This window comes from Phascolarctos cinereus, unplaced genomic scaffold (genome assembly GCF_003287225.1).
Source record: "Phascolarctos cinereus isolate Bilbo 61053 unplaced genomic scaffold, phaCin_HiC Scaffold_4;HRSCAF=312, whole genome shotgun sequence".
NCBI lineage: Eukaryota > Metazoa > Chordata > Mammalia > Diprotodontia > Phascolarctidae > Phascolarctos > Phascolarctos cinereus.
Window position 1 is genome coordinate 730092339 of NW_027555847.1, and position 17025 is coordinate 730109363.

At 42.5% G+C, this 17025-nt stretch overlaps 1 protein-coding gene across 1 annotated transcript in view; it reads right to left on the reverse strand.

Annotated features, from left to right (window-relative positions):
- Positions 1 to 241: 241 nt before the first annotated feature.
- The window catches only part of LOC110201814 (uncharacterized), a 73888-nt gene continuing 57104 nt past the window's right edge, over positions 242 to 17025 (reverse strand). The window contains 3 exon segments of the mRNA XM_078151863.1: positions 242 to 6825; positions 12128 to 12223; positions 13717 to 13843. Of these exon segments, the coding sequence (XP_078007989.1) occupies positions 5645 to 6825; positions 12128 to 12223; positions 13717 to 13843 (1404 nt within the window). The 3' untranslated portion in view covers positions 242 to 5644.

Below are 17025 nucleotides of genomic sequence, written 5' to 3' on the forward strand. Positions count from 1 at the left end.
GGGAATTATCTTTCGGACTTCAAATAAACTAGTGAGAGGTCCATGGAAGCTGGAAATAGGAGAAACTTACCCGACCCCCTCAAAGTTAGAACTCCAGGAAAAAAGGGATCCTGAGGCACCTGAGCCTCAGAGCATTGCTGGGATAAGGTGTTTTCTCCAACTTCTTCTGTTCCAATCTGATATCACAGCACCATTATTGTTGACCTGAAAGTTGGTTAAAGAGACAACAAGCTAGGTGATTAGTAAATTCATGTTGTTTTATTCCCTTAAGTAGTACATGTACAGGGAATCAGAGCTTTAACTCTGATTAACTCAAGCAATTTCTAGAGGACATTTAAACCCTGACTCAGGATGTCTGTGTTACCAGAAAAAAAAATACAGCCTCCATATATTTTTTTAACATATAGCATGGCAAAGGACATTTCTTAGTTGAATAGGTTGTCAAAGTGTCAATTGAAATTATAGATCCAGGATATCTGTGTTTGCCCTACATAACATATGTGCACAGGATACCAAGATAAGAAAAATCCCACTATTCAAGAGAGTGTCTGGTCCCAGGTATCCTGTCCTTAGTGATCACAGACAGGAAGAATGCTGGTCAGTTCCATCTTGTCTTGGAATTTGCTGACACAGGAAGGGGCATTTTTAGTTCACTCAGACAGAAAAGATTAATTCAGGTTTTTGGCCCTTACTGGGGCTCAAAGGATCTTAAATGATTATCACACTTTATCAGAGATTCTGATATTTGGCAACAATTCTCCATCCTGGACACAAAATGGCCGTTTCATTTTTCATCACTGTGATTTCTACTTTGAAACATGGATTTAGGGTTTCTTTGTAATCCACATTTTACCTTTCACTTCCTATTGGCTATTGTTTGACTTCTGAGTGATTGAGGAATTTCTTGCTCTTTTACACTTTTTGAGCTTCCAAAGAATTTCTAAATCTCTCTTTTCTCTAGGCTCTCTGGACTCACTCTTCTTCACTGCATAGTATTCTTAGTGTGGGTTCTCACTAAAGGAAGGCAGTCCTTGTATTGATGGATAACTGATCTCTAATTGGTTCCCTCACACCCAAAAGAAGCTCTTCCAAACCTCCTTCCTCCTCAAACACCTCCCACACCTCCCATTCACCTATGTGGGGTGGGGCTGTGAACTCCCAACCTCAGGTTGAAGAGGAAGCTAACCTCAGCCATCTCCTCATTTCTCACCTGACTCAGCTTCTTTGAGACTTTTCTGACTGACTTCTCCCCCAGACCCCAGAAGTGGGCACTTTCTTCCCATCCAGAACCCTCTTAATCCTTTGTTTGTGTGTGATCTCTTTTTGTTAATGGTTGGTAGCTTGAGGCTAAAGGAAAAGAAAACTGGAATCTGCCCTGGCAAGCCTCTCAGAAGAAAACACAAGATAGCACAATAGAGAGTGCAAACAAACAAAAGCCAAGGACAGCCAAAAGCAAACCTGTCCTTTAATGAAGCAAACACACTGAATTTAAAACATCCTGAATTGTTCACAGACAACCCAAGGACCACAGGGCTCTGTAAGAAAGGTTTTAGGGGGCTGGGCTTCCACAGCAGGATAAGAAATTCCAAGCCCTTGTGGACAGTCCCTCAACCAATCAGAAAGTACTCCAAACATTCCGCATAGGACTAGTTCCTTAAGAAAGAGCCCTGGAGGCTAGGCCTCCACTGGGCAAAGGCTTTTCTCCATTGCCCTTGCTTAATAAACTTATTGAATATTAACTGACACACACCAAGGGCAGAGATAGCCGCCGTTTTTGAACATGGGTCCCATGAAGTGGGCGGAGTTAACAGAATATGGGCAAACATTCAATGAGCTGTCCAGGAAGAGTATAACTCAGATGAACTAGACCAATCACAGCCCTGGTGGGTGGAGTATGGATCTTACTAATGGTTTAAAAGTCAATCCTACCACTGAACCAGCACCCACATGCTCCTAGAGTGTGTTGTGCTCACTTCTTTTGTGAGAGGTGTAATAAAGGCTTTCCTTCACTCACTGTGGTACATTTTCATTTCAGGTTTTTCTAACAAGTCTCCCAGTACAACATGACTAGGTAAAAAAAAAGTTGCCCCAGTCATGAAGGAAACATTAAAGGAAATTGGCCAGACCTTCTGAACATAGAAAATGCCATTCCAATTCGAAGAATTCACAGATCCCCTCTAGAAAAAAACCCAATGGATGCATTCTGGGAAGATGGCCGTGTAGGTCAGAAATTTCCGGACTCTCCAGATTTCCTCCACACAAAGAGCATGTTTGGACAAAGCTGGTGACTTGTTGGGGTAGCTAGGTGGCACTGTGGATAGAGTGCTGGCCCTGCACTCAGGAGAACCTAAGCTTGAATCTTACCTCAGACACTAGCTGTTACCCTGGGCCAGTCAGGTGTAAGCCTGTTTGCCTGTTTCCTCATCTGTAAAATGAGGTGGAGAAGGAAATGGCAAACCAGTCCAGGCTCTCTGCCAAGAACAACCCAAATGGGGTCATGAAGGTTCAAAGAGTCGGATGTGACTTAAAAAACCCAGCAACAATACCAAATGCTTACTGACTGGACCCAGGAAAGGGTAAAGGGGAGGGATTCAGGGATTCAGGGAGACCAGGGAAACCTGCCTGACCCATTCTAATGAGGGAGAACTTCAGAACAAACAGGGGAGGGAGGAGTCGGTGCTCCATATGCCAGAGTGCCAGTGAATCAGTTTAACACAGAGAAGCAGAGAGCAGGGCAGTGTTGTTACTGCCTTATCCAACTTCGTGCCTATTTTTGTAAAGAAATGGTCCATAAGGAAGGTACAGCCAGCTTCATAGATCATCCTCTCTGTCTATGGCTATGTCCTCATTGGCTGATGTCTGCACAGACTGCAGTCACCTGGGGCAGGGGGCTGCTGCTCCCAGGGGCCATTCCCTCTGGCTCCAGGCTCCCTGCTTGGGCCAGGCCTTGGTGCTCTGCAGACTGAGCTGGGCAGGGAGATGGATCCCAGAGGGAGAGAGGCCTTTCTCTTTTCTTCCTAGGCAGGAGGCTGGCCTGCAGGGATTTACCAGGGTGAAGTCCCAAGAAGTTACAAAGATCCTGGCCCTGCCCTCAGGAGAGAGACTCCAACCTATAGACAGAGGGAGGAAGCAGAGAGGGTCAAGTTTGGAAATGAATCAACATTTTAAAATTGTGGTGCAGGAGAAGACTTTTGAGAGTCCCTTGGAAGCAAAAAGGTGACATGAAGCAATACTTAGAGAAATTAATTCAGTCTATTCATGGGAAGGTCAAACACTGAAGCTGAAATACTTTTGGCCGCATAATGAGAAGATGAGATTCATTAGGAAAGACCCTGATGTTGGGAAAAATAGAAGAAAACAGGAGCAAAGGAGGACAGAGGATGAGATGGATGGATGGTGTCATGGAAGCAATGAACTTGGGGTGCAGCTAGGTGGTGCGGTGGATAGAACACTGGGCCGGGAGTCAGGAGGACCTGAGTTCAAATGTGGCCTCAGACACATAACACTCACTTGCTGTGTGACCCTGGACAAGTCAACCCCGTTGCTTACCCCAGAAAATCCAAACCAAAACAAAACAAAACAAAAACAATGAACATGAACTTGGACAGACTTTGAGACATGGTGGAGGATTGATGGGCCTGGCCTGCTTTTGTCCACGGATTGGACAGTAAGGAATGACATGCACGTTTACTAACTCAACAAAGATCTAGTTAAAAATTCCCCATCTTGCTGCCTCTCCAAATGACCAGTCACACCCAGATGGCTCAGTAAAATCATTTGAGGCATTAGCCCTAACCTGCAGCTGAGGTCCACCAATAAGTGGCAGGGGGGGTTGGGTTCATCTGTAAGCTCCCCTTTGGCTTCTTGGATCCATAGGATCAAGAGATCTAGAGCTGGAAGAGATCATAGAGACCACCTTGTCTGATATCCTCTGAGACCCACTTAAGTTGAATTACTTTCCCAAAGCCACAGAGGTATAGAACCAGAAGAATTTCAACCCATGTCCTCTGACTTCACATGTATTCCACCATACTGCCTTTCAAGTAGGTGACCACATGGAAAGGAAGGATCCAATATGCCTAAGAAGCTATCTATTATATAAGCAATCTTTTATTTCCCCTTCCTCTCCCTCCACATAGCATTATAGCTAGACCAGGGTAATTATGGAAGGCATCAGCACCCCCACACCCTCTCCCAATGTCTTCTGCCTAATTAGGTTAGCTCTTTCTTTTAAAGCCTTTACATTTGAGGGCTGCTAGATGGCACAGTGGGTAGAGCACTGGCCCTGTAATCAAGAGGACCTGAGTTCAAATCTGACCTCAGACATTTACTAGCTAGCTGTGTGACCCTGCACAAGTCACTTAACTCCCATTGCCTCCAAAATATAAAAAAAAATAAAGTCTTTACATTCAAAGAAGGAAGCAACACATAGAACCAATGAGTATGAGCTGCAAGAGGCAGAGTTCAGCCTGACGTGATGAACAGCATCCTAATGATGGACTGCCTTCCTAGCAGGTCTTCAAGCAGAAAGGTTTTCAAAGAGAGGCCTCTGCAGGCATGAGTCTGGACTGGATGGCCTCTGAGGGCCCTTCCAACTTAAGATTCTCTGATAAATTCAGTGACGAGGGAACAAGAAGCTGGCTCGGGTTCTCCTGAGACTCCAGATGAATTCCAGCAGCAACCTTTCTTCCTATCAGTGTTTGCCTTTTCTGGCAAAGCAAAACTCTTCTGGCTTGACTTGATGAGAGGATATGAAGGCTTCCAACAATGCCTCTTGAATGGCTCCCTTATGTCCAACCTGTTGGTCTCTGAACTGGAAACCATTCCTCTGATGAGGGTGCCGTCATCAGGACCTGAGCCCTTCACCCATTCATAGACAGCATGTGACAAGCAGCCCAGATGCCTGAGACATCGAACTGAGGCTTTGGAGATAGAAATTGCCAGGCCTCTGACCTGCTTAGCAGCGGCTGCTTTGTTCACACAGTGGTTCTGCTCTGCCTCAAGTCCATCAGGGGAATCCCTGCCTCGTCACCACGACTGTTGGGTCACAAAAATCAGGAGGCAGAAATGATCTTATCTTAATGACTGTCAGATGTAGTGGCCTGGATGTATGTAGATTGAATACATGCATGGAGGTGGCTTGTGGGAGAACACAAAATTCCCCCAAATTGCCCCAATTTTTATATCCTTGATCAAACAAATCTGATATCTTCCCTTCACCAAAGATTGTTCCTCAGTAGGCACAATATCGACCCAAGGTCTTTTCCTTATTCTGAAGACATTCTATTTCTGAGAACATCCAGATGGATTCTCTCACACAGCTCTGCAGTTTATGGGCCTATTGCCTCCTCTTTTGGTTTTGCAACCTGGAGGATGGGCATGGATTATTTTCCTTATCTCACTTTTCTATTAAAGTCAGATCCAAAATTTAACCTTCACTAGTTACCCTCATGTTCTAGAGAAAGGCATGTCCCACTGGGCACATTCATGAAATTTCTTTTTATTATAAATCCCCTGATGAGAGGATAAGAGATGATCTCTGGCTGAAAGCCTTCTCACATGGAGTCCATAGATGACTTGTACCCAGAGTGAATATTCTGCTAAGAAGCTCTGCACTCCATTTCAATGACTTTCCTTTTTCAGGTCAGTTATAAGACAAAATTCCTGTATCTCCATGAATTCTCTGATGGTAAATAAGGACTGACTTTAGCCTGAAGGCTTTACCATGTTGATTACTTTCTTAAGGTTTGTTGCCAGTGTGGATTTTCTGATGATCAAGAAGATATCTCTTCACTCTAAAAGTCTTTCCACATTGATTACAGTCATAAGGTTTCTCTCCAGTGTGGACTCTCTGATGTTTAACAAGACAGTCCTTCCATGTAAAAGTCTTTCCACATTGATTGCATTTATAAGGTTTCTCTCCAGTGTGGATCCTCTTATGCTGAACAAGACCATTCTCCCATGTAAAAGTCTTTCCACATTGACTACATCTATAAGGTTTCTCTCCTGTGTGAGTTCTCTGATGTACAATGAGATGAGCCTTCTGTTTAAAAGCCTTTCCACAATGATTACATTTATAAGGTTTCTCTCCAGTGTGGATTCTCTGATGTTGAATAAGACCATTCTTCCAAGTAAAAGTCTTTCCACATTGACTACATTTATAAGGTTTCTCTCCCGTGTGTATCCTCTGATTTTCACCAATATTCTTTTGACATCTAAAATCCTTTCCACACTGATTATAGTCATAAGATTTCTCTCTAGTGTGGATTCTCTGATGTAGAGTAAGAGTTCTCCTCACTCTAAAAGCCTTTCCACATTGATTACAGTCATAAGGTTTCTCTCCAGTGTGGATTCTCTCATGTTTAACAAGACTGTCCTTCCATGTAAAAGTCTTTCCACATTGATTGCATTTATAAGGTTTCTCTCCAGTGTGGATCCTCTGATGTTGAAGAAGACCATCTTTCCATGTAAAAGTCTTTCCACATTGATTACATCTATAAGGTTTCTCTCCAGTGTGGGTTCTCTGATGTACAATAAGATGGGCCTTCTTTTTAAAAGCCTTTCCACATTGAGTACAGTCATAAGGTTTCTCTCCAGTATGGATTTTCTGATGTGCAATAAGATATCTCCTCTTTGCAAAACCCTTTCCACATTGTTTACAGCCATAACATTTCTCTCCAGTGTGGATTCTCTCAAGTGTTACACAGATTTCTCTCCAATTGAAGTCAGAGGGACCACCACTCATTAACCTTTGCTTGTGAGTTTGATCCACAGAAAGGGTTAGTGCTGCAGTAGTTTCTTTCATTGCCAGCCTGCTCTTTCCTTCTGAAAACAAACAATAAAACAAATACAGACAATATGCACCCACATATATATTTATATCCCCTTCTCTCCATCAGCAGAACATAAACTCAGTTACTTTTTATTTCCCCCGGCAAAAAAAACCCCACCTTACATGGGCAAAACCAATCATTTCATAATGCCATTAGCTCACATTCCAAGGATGATTTACTTTATAAAGAGGTTCACACAAAATTACATTGGATCCTCACAACAAACCTATGACACAGGTAGGGTCATCATTCTCATCACACACACAATTCAGCCCATGAGCTCAGAATGGCTGATTGACTTGACCCAAATCCTGGCAGCCGAGACTAGAATCCAAACTCTGTTAATGACCATGCTTTATCCACAGTACTTGACAAATTATCTCCACAGTCGATCTTTCTTTTTCCCTTGTCATTGCCTGCACTTTCAATCCTTTCTTCATAGATACAATGCCATTTGGTGCACATATACTAAATGTTCGAGTTATTTAATGATCTAGCCTACCTGTAAGCGTAATGTAATTTCCCAGGTGATCACTTTTAATCTTATTTTTTCTGCTGTCTCATTTGAGGTCATATGGAGAATACCAACACTGTTTTTCATATTTACCTGAGGCATGAGTTTTTGTTCTGACCCATTAATTTTTTGAGATAGCCATTACTCATTTCTTTTTAAAAAATTATCTCTAAATGCCCCTGCTCAGTAGAATAAAAATCCTTCTAAAAACACAGTGAAAAAAAGTATGGCATTGTTCATGTCTGAAAATATGTGTCTGATACACGAATTTGAATTTATCACCCTTTTCTACAGAAGCAGCCAGCATGCTTCACTATTGGTCCTTTTGCACCCCTTCTCCATTAGAGGTTCATAAACCTCTTGAAGGATTGTGACAATGGTTCAAGGGATTTGAGCTAAAAATTTGTCTATGGTACCTTAAGTGTCAAATAATTGTCCAATTTGGTTACAAAGATACTTATCCTCTGGGACAACAAGCTTGTGCGTGTTTCAATCATAAGTTTTCTTTCTGCAGTGATTCCGTACTATCATCATCAGGAGTACACTGCTTTTGGGGATCATGCAGTGAGTACCTCAAACTCTGACTGCTACTGACTCTATGCAACATGTTCTTTCAGGTTCTCAACTTGACATCAAATTGTTTCCAAACTTCCAGGAAGGTTGGACGTTCGTGTGCATGCAAAATGGTCACAGGCATGCACAGATCCTTAGTGGCTGTCTATTACTGCGCCTGGGTGGTTCTACCATTCCTGGATTACCTTGTAATCATATCTCATCAAACTTGAAATCTCCAGATCAAGTTCTCACTTAGGTTTGCATTCTTGCAGCAATGAAGGCAGGCTATTTGAAAGCCATGATTGCCAGGCATGCATGGTAGAGGTCATCATGAAACCATCATGGACCACCACAACCTTTCTACACAAACAGTCCTTAAAATGCCACTCATTGAAAGGCTAAGGTTGTTTTCTAGTTTGAAGTTATCCTCTGTTCATTTACTCTTCCTCTATCTGGCAACTTCTCAAAGGAATTGGTTGGCAACATGGGTCGTTCATTCAGTAGAGTTTCAGTGAATGTGTAGCCACTTTACTGGTGGTAGAAATAACAAAGCTATGTCTGAGAAAATTCTGTCCTTCCAAAGGATTTTTTTCATATGTAAACATTGATAAAACAACAACAACCACCTAGGGGCAGCTAGGTGGTGCAGTGGATAGAGCTCAGGCCTTAGAGTCAGGAGGACTTGAGTTCAAATTTGGTCTCAGATTTGACACGTAATAGCTGTGTGACCCTGGGCAAGTCACTTAACCCTGATTGCTGCAGCAAAAAAAACAAAAAAACCCCAAAACAAACAACCCCCCCCAAAGCAATGTTTACAATTGACCTTCAAATATATTTATCATTTAAAGTAGTACTTGTCATAAGCCAATAGAAAAATAAGTATTGTAAACAGTAATTACCAATTCATTGTGAGTGGTTAGAGAGTTTATAAAAAATGAATTTCCATCCCTCAGCAGGAGCTTGTAAAATTCCCCTTCTATTTTCCACTTCATCCTTGTGTGAGCATTTTCACTGTATTCCATTTAAAAATCAGAATATAACTGTGGTGCAGTGGATAGAATACTGGGCCTCGAATCAGGAAGACCTGAGTTCCAATCCCACCTCAGAAATGTGCTAGTCCTGTAACTTTAGGGAAGTCACAAGACCTCTGTTTGCCTCAGTTTTTTATCTATAAAGTGAGCATAATAATAAGACCTAAGACTTAGGATTAGCATGAAGATAAAGTGAGACAATATTTGTACTGTGCATGACACATAGTAGGTGGTGTATAAATGCTAGCTATTATTTTTATTCAATTTTGACTACTTTTCCCCCAATTCTACTCTCCTTCTTAAATCAGTATTATCCTCATTCCTTTTCTTTTCTTTTTTTCTTTGTTGGACTAAATATATCTGCATTCCAACATTCTTTTTTCCGTGTATCAACTTTTGTTTGCAAACTAGAGCCTGAGCTTTGTGACAGCAGAGACTGTCTTTTGCCTTCCTTTGTATCCTCATGGCTCAACACAGTGACTAAAACAGAAAGCATTTAATCAATGTTTATTGAGTCCCTAACTGAGCCCAGGGCTGACAGCAGTCCTCAACCTCCACCTCTATTCCCTACATTCTGGTCCCTCTCCTAACTGTTGAATGCATGTTTAGGCCTCAGCCCTGTTTCTCCCTTTCTCATACTCAATCACCTCTAAGTCGTCACCTTTGTCAGGTTCTAACCCTGATGGAATTGGAGCAGAACCAATACTGAAGATCACAGAGGCCTCTTTCTAGGCTCCTGAAGGGTCTCATGCTATAGGGCACCTGTGGATCTCTAACTCCCAGCTCCCTATACTGATGTGATGGATATCTACATGAACCTGACCCATGACTCTTCAAGAATGGGACAGAGATTGAGCCATAGAGATTCAGAAAGGGACTCAGTTGATAATTTGTGCAAAGCTTAGCCTTGGAAGACTCTCGAGTAAGGTTGGTAGCCTCATTAAGACCATTAGCCTCATGTGCAGCTAAATGGAGACAGAGAAAATCATGAAAGCAGGCTGCCAGATCCACTAACACTTAAGGCTACATAAACTCAGCTGGGCCCTCACTGTGGCAAGGTAATCCTTTGCTTTCCAGAACAGCAACTCTCCCAGATCTTTTCATTCACCCCTAACCATTCATTATGGTTTACTTCCACCCTCCACTTCCACCCACCCACCACTGAAAAAAACTGGACATTCATCAAGGACTATCTTGTCCTCCTCATCTCACATAAATCAGATGTCTTCTCTTTTTTGACCTCTGTATCAGATGGAAAGATTGTTCTTCTGCTTGGCAAAGAAAATCCCTTTTCATGTGCAAATAATCTCATTCCACCCCCTCATCTACCTTCATATATTCCTCCACTGGTCCATTTTTTTTTTTACTAATTTTCATTTTCTCCCCCACTAGCGACTCTTTCCCTCTGACCACAAATGAAATGGTTTCTTTCTAATCCTTAAAAAACTCTCATGAGATCCAGGCATCCTCATGAGATGATGTCCAATATCTTTCTTCCAGTTTTTGGTTAAACAGTTAGATATGGCCCTTTCCAATTGATGTCTCCAACTCCTTTCCCTTGCTTTCTTTGAAACCCTTTTCTTTCTTTCTTTTCATTTTCCCCCCTCTCCTGCGCCCACTGCCTAAGATATAGCCACCATTAGACACAAATAAGTATATCTATGTAAAGTTATTCTGTTTATATTTCTGTTTATCAGTGCTTTCCCTGGATGTGGATAGCATCTTTCCTCATTTGCCCTTTATAGTTAATTTGGGTATTTATAATAGTTAAAAAAAAAAAAGAAAGAAAAAACCCTCTGCAATCTAGCTCCCAATTTTATTGTTCAACAGAATTGTATCTCTAAAAATCTGCCAATAGTAGCAATTTTGCCAAAACTCAGTGGCCATTTCTTAATCCTAATCCTTCTTGACTTCTCTGCAGTCTTTGACACTATCAGTCTGCCCCCTTTTTGATCATCCCCTAGATTTTAGTGACATTACTCTCTCTAGGTTCATCTTCTACCATATCCAAAAAGGATCCCCACAACCCTCCCATCTTCATCCATTCCTAATGCTATCCAAGGCATCCTCCCAACAGTCCAGGCTCAGAAATGAAATGCCATGCTCTCCTCATCAACTCTTACACATTCACACTTGTGATGCCCTTGTTCAATCTGTTGCAAAGTCCTGCTGATTCCACCTTGGTGACATCTTTCACACATATCTGTCTCTCAGCACTGTCACTTTCTTGGCTCAGACCCTTGTCCCCCACAGCTGAGATAATGTCAGAGCCTGCTGGATGGTCCAGCTGCCTCATCTCCCCCCAGTCCAGTCCTTCCTCCACCCAGGTATATAGTTCATCTTCCTAAAGCTCTCACCTGACCATGTCACCACCTACTCCACAATCTCCCCAGGTAAAGTATCAAATACTGAACCCTCTCTAGGGCAGGTAAAGCACTTCATCACCTCCCCCTTTCTACTCTTCCAGTCTTCTTTCACCCTTCCACCTTCCCATATATGTTATAATTCATTGGTCTGGGCCTCCTTTCTGTCCCGGGGACAGGACGTTCCACCTCCCGACTCCGTGGATTTTCCTTGCCATCCCTGTTGCCTAGAATGCTCTCCATGGCTTCGCTGAAGCCCCAGCTACAACCCACTTCTCACAATAAGCCTTTCTCAGCGCTCCTTAAACTTAGAGCCTTCCCTCTTGTGACTAGCTCCTCTTTATCCTGTCCACAGTGGGTTTCTACATAGCTGTTGGAGTGTTCTCTGCCCCCACCACACTGTGAGCTCCGTTAGGGCAGGGGATGTTCCTTGCATCAATTTGTGTGCTTGGTCCTGTGCACAATGTCTGGAACAGGGTAGGCACTTGGATGTTTGTTGACTTGAAGAAAGTCTAGGAAAGATCTCACGTAGGATATCCTAGTCCCTTTTGGTACTTTCAGGAGAATTCCATGCCCCCAAATTCTAAACAATGACTTCTTTTAGGATCATAGATTTATCCCTGGAAGGGAGCTGAAAGACCATGGAGGCCAAACTCCTCATTTTACAGGTAGAGAAACTGAGGTTCAGTGATTCAGTGACTGACGCAGGGAGCCACTACTGAGAAATATCTGAAAAAAATTTCCAGGTTAGGTCTTCCTGCCCCAGATCGAGGACTTCCTTCACTCTAAGACATAGAATTGTCGTCACTTACCTGCTTTTACCTCACTCACCTGGACAGCAGCTCCTCAGTCCTTCCTGCTCCAGTATACGTGGTGCTTCCCTTTGCTCAAAATAAGAGATCAGATCTTCGCTGGGAGCTGGAAGTCCTGGGCATGGGAAGTCAGTAAATGATGAGGATGAAGAGAAACTTGTAACTTAGTCCTCTTTAGGGAAAGGTATTCAGACCAAGAGCTGCTACATTTTGAAATTCACTCTATTATGTTCATGTACATGAGCCTATACTTACTCATTAGTGCTTGTAATGCAAGTAACCCAAAATAGGTTGTGCCACATTATCCTGTTGTACAACCTGTTCTGAGAGAGAGCCAAACCCTCTGCCCCTCCCCCCTAATCCTGTCAAGTTCCATTCTGGTAGAAGCTCCTAACTGTAAAACTGGCTAGAAAGGGTTATTGTGCAAGACCAGCCTCAAGCCCCAGAACAGGGACCTTGATAAGCCAGCTTTTGCACTCTCCCATCCGCTGTTCCTCAATCCCTGAAACCTATAGAAACCTTGTGTTCTGTTCATTTGGGCAGTCTGTGCCTCTTCAGGTGAGACTCTCCTGCTGGCAAACTGAAGAAACCCTAGTTAGTCCAAATTCTATTTCTTGGCCTATCTGTTGTTCCTGAAGTATAGACTCCTGACGTATAGTCTCATATCATTTGTTTTCTGAGCCTTGGGGAGAGGTGGGAGAAGAAGATCATGGAACCAAGTTGGAATCAGAAATTTGGTCTTGGTTCAACTTCATAGAAGGACGAATTCATTGCACGCTTTCCATTCTGTAGAAATTAGAGGCAGCTGATGGTGCAGTGGAGAGAGCCCTGGGTCTAGAGTGAGGAATGCCAGAGTCTAAATCCAGCCTTAGACAATTACTAGTTGCATGTCCCTGGACAAGTCACTTAACCTCCATTTGACTCAGTTTCCTCAACTGTCAAGTGGGGAAAATAATGTCATCCAACTTGGAAGGTTATTATGAAGATAAAGTGACATAACATTGTAAAGAAAGCACTTGGCTCAGCACCTGGAAAATAGTAGGAGAATATAAATGCTTATTCCCTTTCCTTCCCTTCCCACCATTTGTCCTGGAATTTGACAGCAATAAGGGGGAAGATTAAGGACAAACTTGCTGTAAGAGGGACAAGTAGAAGCCATGAGCTACAAAGTGATGCTTGTTAAAAAGAAGAATATGCCAAATACTAGACCCATCCCAAAGAGGAAGAGCTGGTAGGGGAAAGCCGCCTGAGCAGTTTTCAGATAGTTGGCAGACAAAATTCATGCCCAGGGAGAGGTTAGAGCAAACAACCTCTGAGATTAGTTCCATGGCTGAGATTCTTCGATAATATTTTGATATTTGACTTGAAGCTGCCCAGAAGTGATAAGAGAGAGCAGCAGGAGGAACGAAGGAAACCTTCAGGTTCCTATCACACAATGCAAAGGCTTCCTATAAGAAAACCAAGCAGCAGGAGGACCCTGTGTCTTGGACACAGGACACCAACACTTTCTCTCTTTAATAATTGGTAAATGCTCCAAACCCTGAACACTAGGGAATGAAGATATTCCTTTGATTGTAAACTCAGCGTTGCCAGGGGAGGCATCCTTACCCAGGGAGAGAAGGTTCTGGGCATTCTCCAGCATGACCCCCTTGTACAATTCCTTCTGAGGATGGTCCAAGAGGCCCCACTCCTCCTGGGTGAAGTCCACAGCCACATCCTTGAATGTCACCAACCCCTAAATCATTAAAAGTCAAACAATGTAGAGATGAAGGATACTTCACGTTTAAATAGTCCAACCCTCATGAATTTACAGAATGAAACTGAAGCTCAGAGAAGTGATTTGCCCTACATGAGAGTCAGAGTCAACTCCTAAAACTACGGTCGTTAAGAGCCCAGTTGAATTTTGAGAAAAGCATTTTATATGATCAGTTAGAATAAGGCTGAGAAATATTTTACTTGGAAATGTATCTCCCTGTGGAACCAGGGAGAAAGTTTGTATTCTATCTGTGAGGTAGGTGGTTCTGTGGAGCAGAATGAGAGAGGGTGATGGGAAATATCTTCCTTATCAGAACTAAGTGATGTGATCTTTTTCTAAACTTAATTTCTTTTCTTTTAATTATCTCTTACATGTATATGCATGGTAAACTCTAGAATTTATTTCCTATCATGTTGACTGGAGTTACAGGAAGATTTAGTTAAATCCAAAGGACATAGAGACCAAACAAAGTAGAGAACTTATGGATCAGAGAACAGGGAAACCCCAGACCAAGTGTATACAATATACACATATGTATCTGTGTATATGCCAATATTGTATATAACACATATATCTTATACGTAAAAAATTATCTGCATGTTATCATCTCCACTAGAATGTGAACTCCTCAGGATTAGGAACTGTGTTATGCCTTTTTTTTTTTCAAATTATTTTATTTTCAATTCAGGAAGCAAAACAAACATTTCCGTAAGAATACAGTGGAAAAGAAGATTGCTCAATAAACTGCAAGTCTACCATGTACAATTGTCATTCCCTCCAAATATACAACAAAGTTATCATATTAAATTTATTTCTTTTCCTTTTTTTCTTCCCACCTCCTCCTCCTTTCGCCCTAGAGATGGCTACCGTTAAGACAGAAATAGGCACATGTAAAAAAATTGTTCTCTACATACTTCTATTTATCAATTCTTTCTCTGGATGCAGATCCCGTCTGTCTTCATATGTCCCTTATTTTTAAGTTGTGTATTTATGATATTCAATATGACTTACTCAAAATTGTTCTGAAAACAGTATTGCTGTTACTATATACAATGTTCTCTTGGCTCTGCTCACTTTGCTCTTTGTTATTTTGTGCAGGTCTTTCTGTGCCTTTCTAAGATCACTGGGCTACTCTTTTTTCTTTGAGCTCATCCTTTCTTATAGCACAGTAGTATTCTATCTCAACCACACAGCATAACCCATTCAGACTTTCCCCAAACGATGGAGATCCCTGCAATTTTCAGTTCTTTGTCACCACAAAGAGTTGTATTAAATATCCCATTCACATTCAAAGTTATAATTACTAAATGTGAATTTCTTTCCATCTGATCTTTTACTCTATATTTTCTTTCTCAGTCACTCTTTTTCCCCTATCACTTTCACCTTGTCTTTTCCCCCACCCCCAATTCACCCACCCCTCCAAGAGTCCCTCCATCCCCTCCAACCACATCCCATTTCAATTCATAAGGCCTACAAAAGTCCCTCCATCCTCTCCCTCTCCCTCCTAAATCCCAATCCACACACCCCTCTAAGAAGTACCTCCTGACCCTGTTCCACAATTTTCTCACCTTTCTACATTTTGGAAGACTTCTATACCCTTTCAGATGTACGTGTTCTTTTTTCAACCCAGATGAGAGTAAGGTTCCAACATTAGCAGCTCTCCCCACCCCTCTTGTCTCCTCTGTATGAGTTCTTCTTTTCATGCCCCATTTCAGAATATGTCAAAATATTTTGAAGATGCCCTGTGTCCCAGAGCTAGGGCCCAGGAAGCAGGCTCTACCCTGAGCTTGGCATAACAATAATCCTTTGCCCTCTGGATGATCTCGCCCTCTGGCAAAGTGTACTGCACCAGGTGTTCACTCCCCCTATTTCCCAGGGACCCGGGAGCCAACATCCACCACGTCTCTGACACACTCACACTCTCTGTTCCTTGTACTCCTGTTTCCCTCACAGAACTCTCATCCTGTACCCCACAGAGTATTCATGACCCCTAAGACTTGAGACAAGAACTGTTCCCACAGGACCCCTGGGAACAGTAACTTAGGCCCTAAGAATGATTATGTCATAGTCCAGCCCACTTGTGGTTCATTATGTATACAAGCACTGCCTGTACCCCAACGTGTTCAGTGCTCCCACTCAGGAGCACTTCCACCAGCAAGTGTTTTCCTCACTCTGAAACTAATTAAATGACTACTTGATTCCTGACACACCTGCCTCTGGCTGCTCTGTTTCAGCTCCAGCCATTCCCAGGTTAGGGAGCAGTCCACTATTCATTCAAAGTTCTGTTGACATTTACTGGTGGCATCAGTCTTAAGGGGGAACATGGAGGTGAAGCCTTGAACTCTCCTGTAGAGGAGGGATGGATTAGGCACCACTGAAGTTTCTCCAGAGTCCGCCCCACCACTTCTAGCAAGTTCATTGCTCTTACTGCCACTCCATTATTTGTTCACCCTTGATTGAGCTCACATTTCTTTGTGAGGAAAAACTCCAGGGCCCCTTTCCTGACACAGTGATTTGTCCCAAACTGCTCTAGTAAGGCCTCTTTTGCACATGGGCTAATTGACTTAATTGCATGCCTTTGTTTTGTTTTTGCATGCATCTGGTAAATTTGTATCTGAGTAAGCATCAGGTCTGTTTAATTGCTTATGGCTCTGGTTTGTGTGTTTCTGGAATTGGTTGCAATTAGAATTTTAATTGCATGCTTTGTATATGTCTTATCATTTTGTCTGTATCTGTGTGTCTTTTTAAGATGCAGAATGTTGGGCAGCTAGGTGGTGCAGTGGATAAAACTCTGGCCTTGGAATCAGGAGGACCTGAGTTCAAATCTGGCCTCAGACACATGACACTTACTAGCTGTGTGACCCTGAGCAAGTCACTTAACCCCCATTGCCTTGCCAAAAAAATAAAATGAATAAGATGCAGAATGTTTGTGTTGTGAACTAGATTCTGTTACCCTGAAAGACTTAAAATGCAGCCAGACAGAAAAAGTTCAAAGGGAAGATTAATAAACTTTCATAGCTGAAGCTCTTGCCCCAGTAAGTAGGACTGGTCCCACTTTATGCTCTCTGCAGGAGATTAGGTTATAAGAAAAGAGGAAAAGCCCGTAAGACATTTTTTCCCCCTGTTGTTACAGCACTGACCAAGTTGGAACTACAAAGATA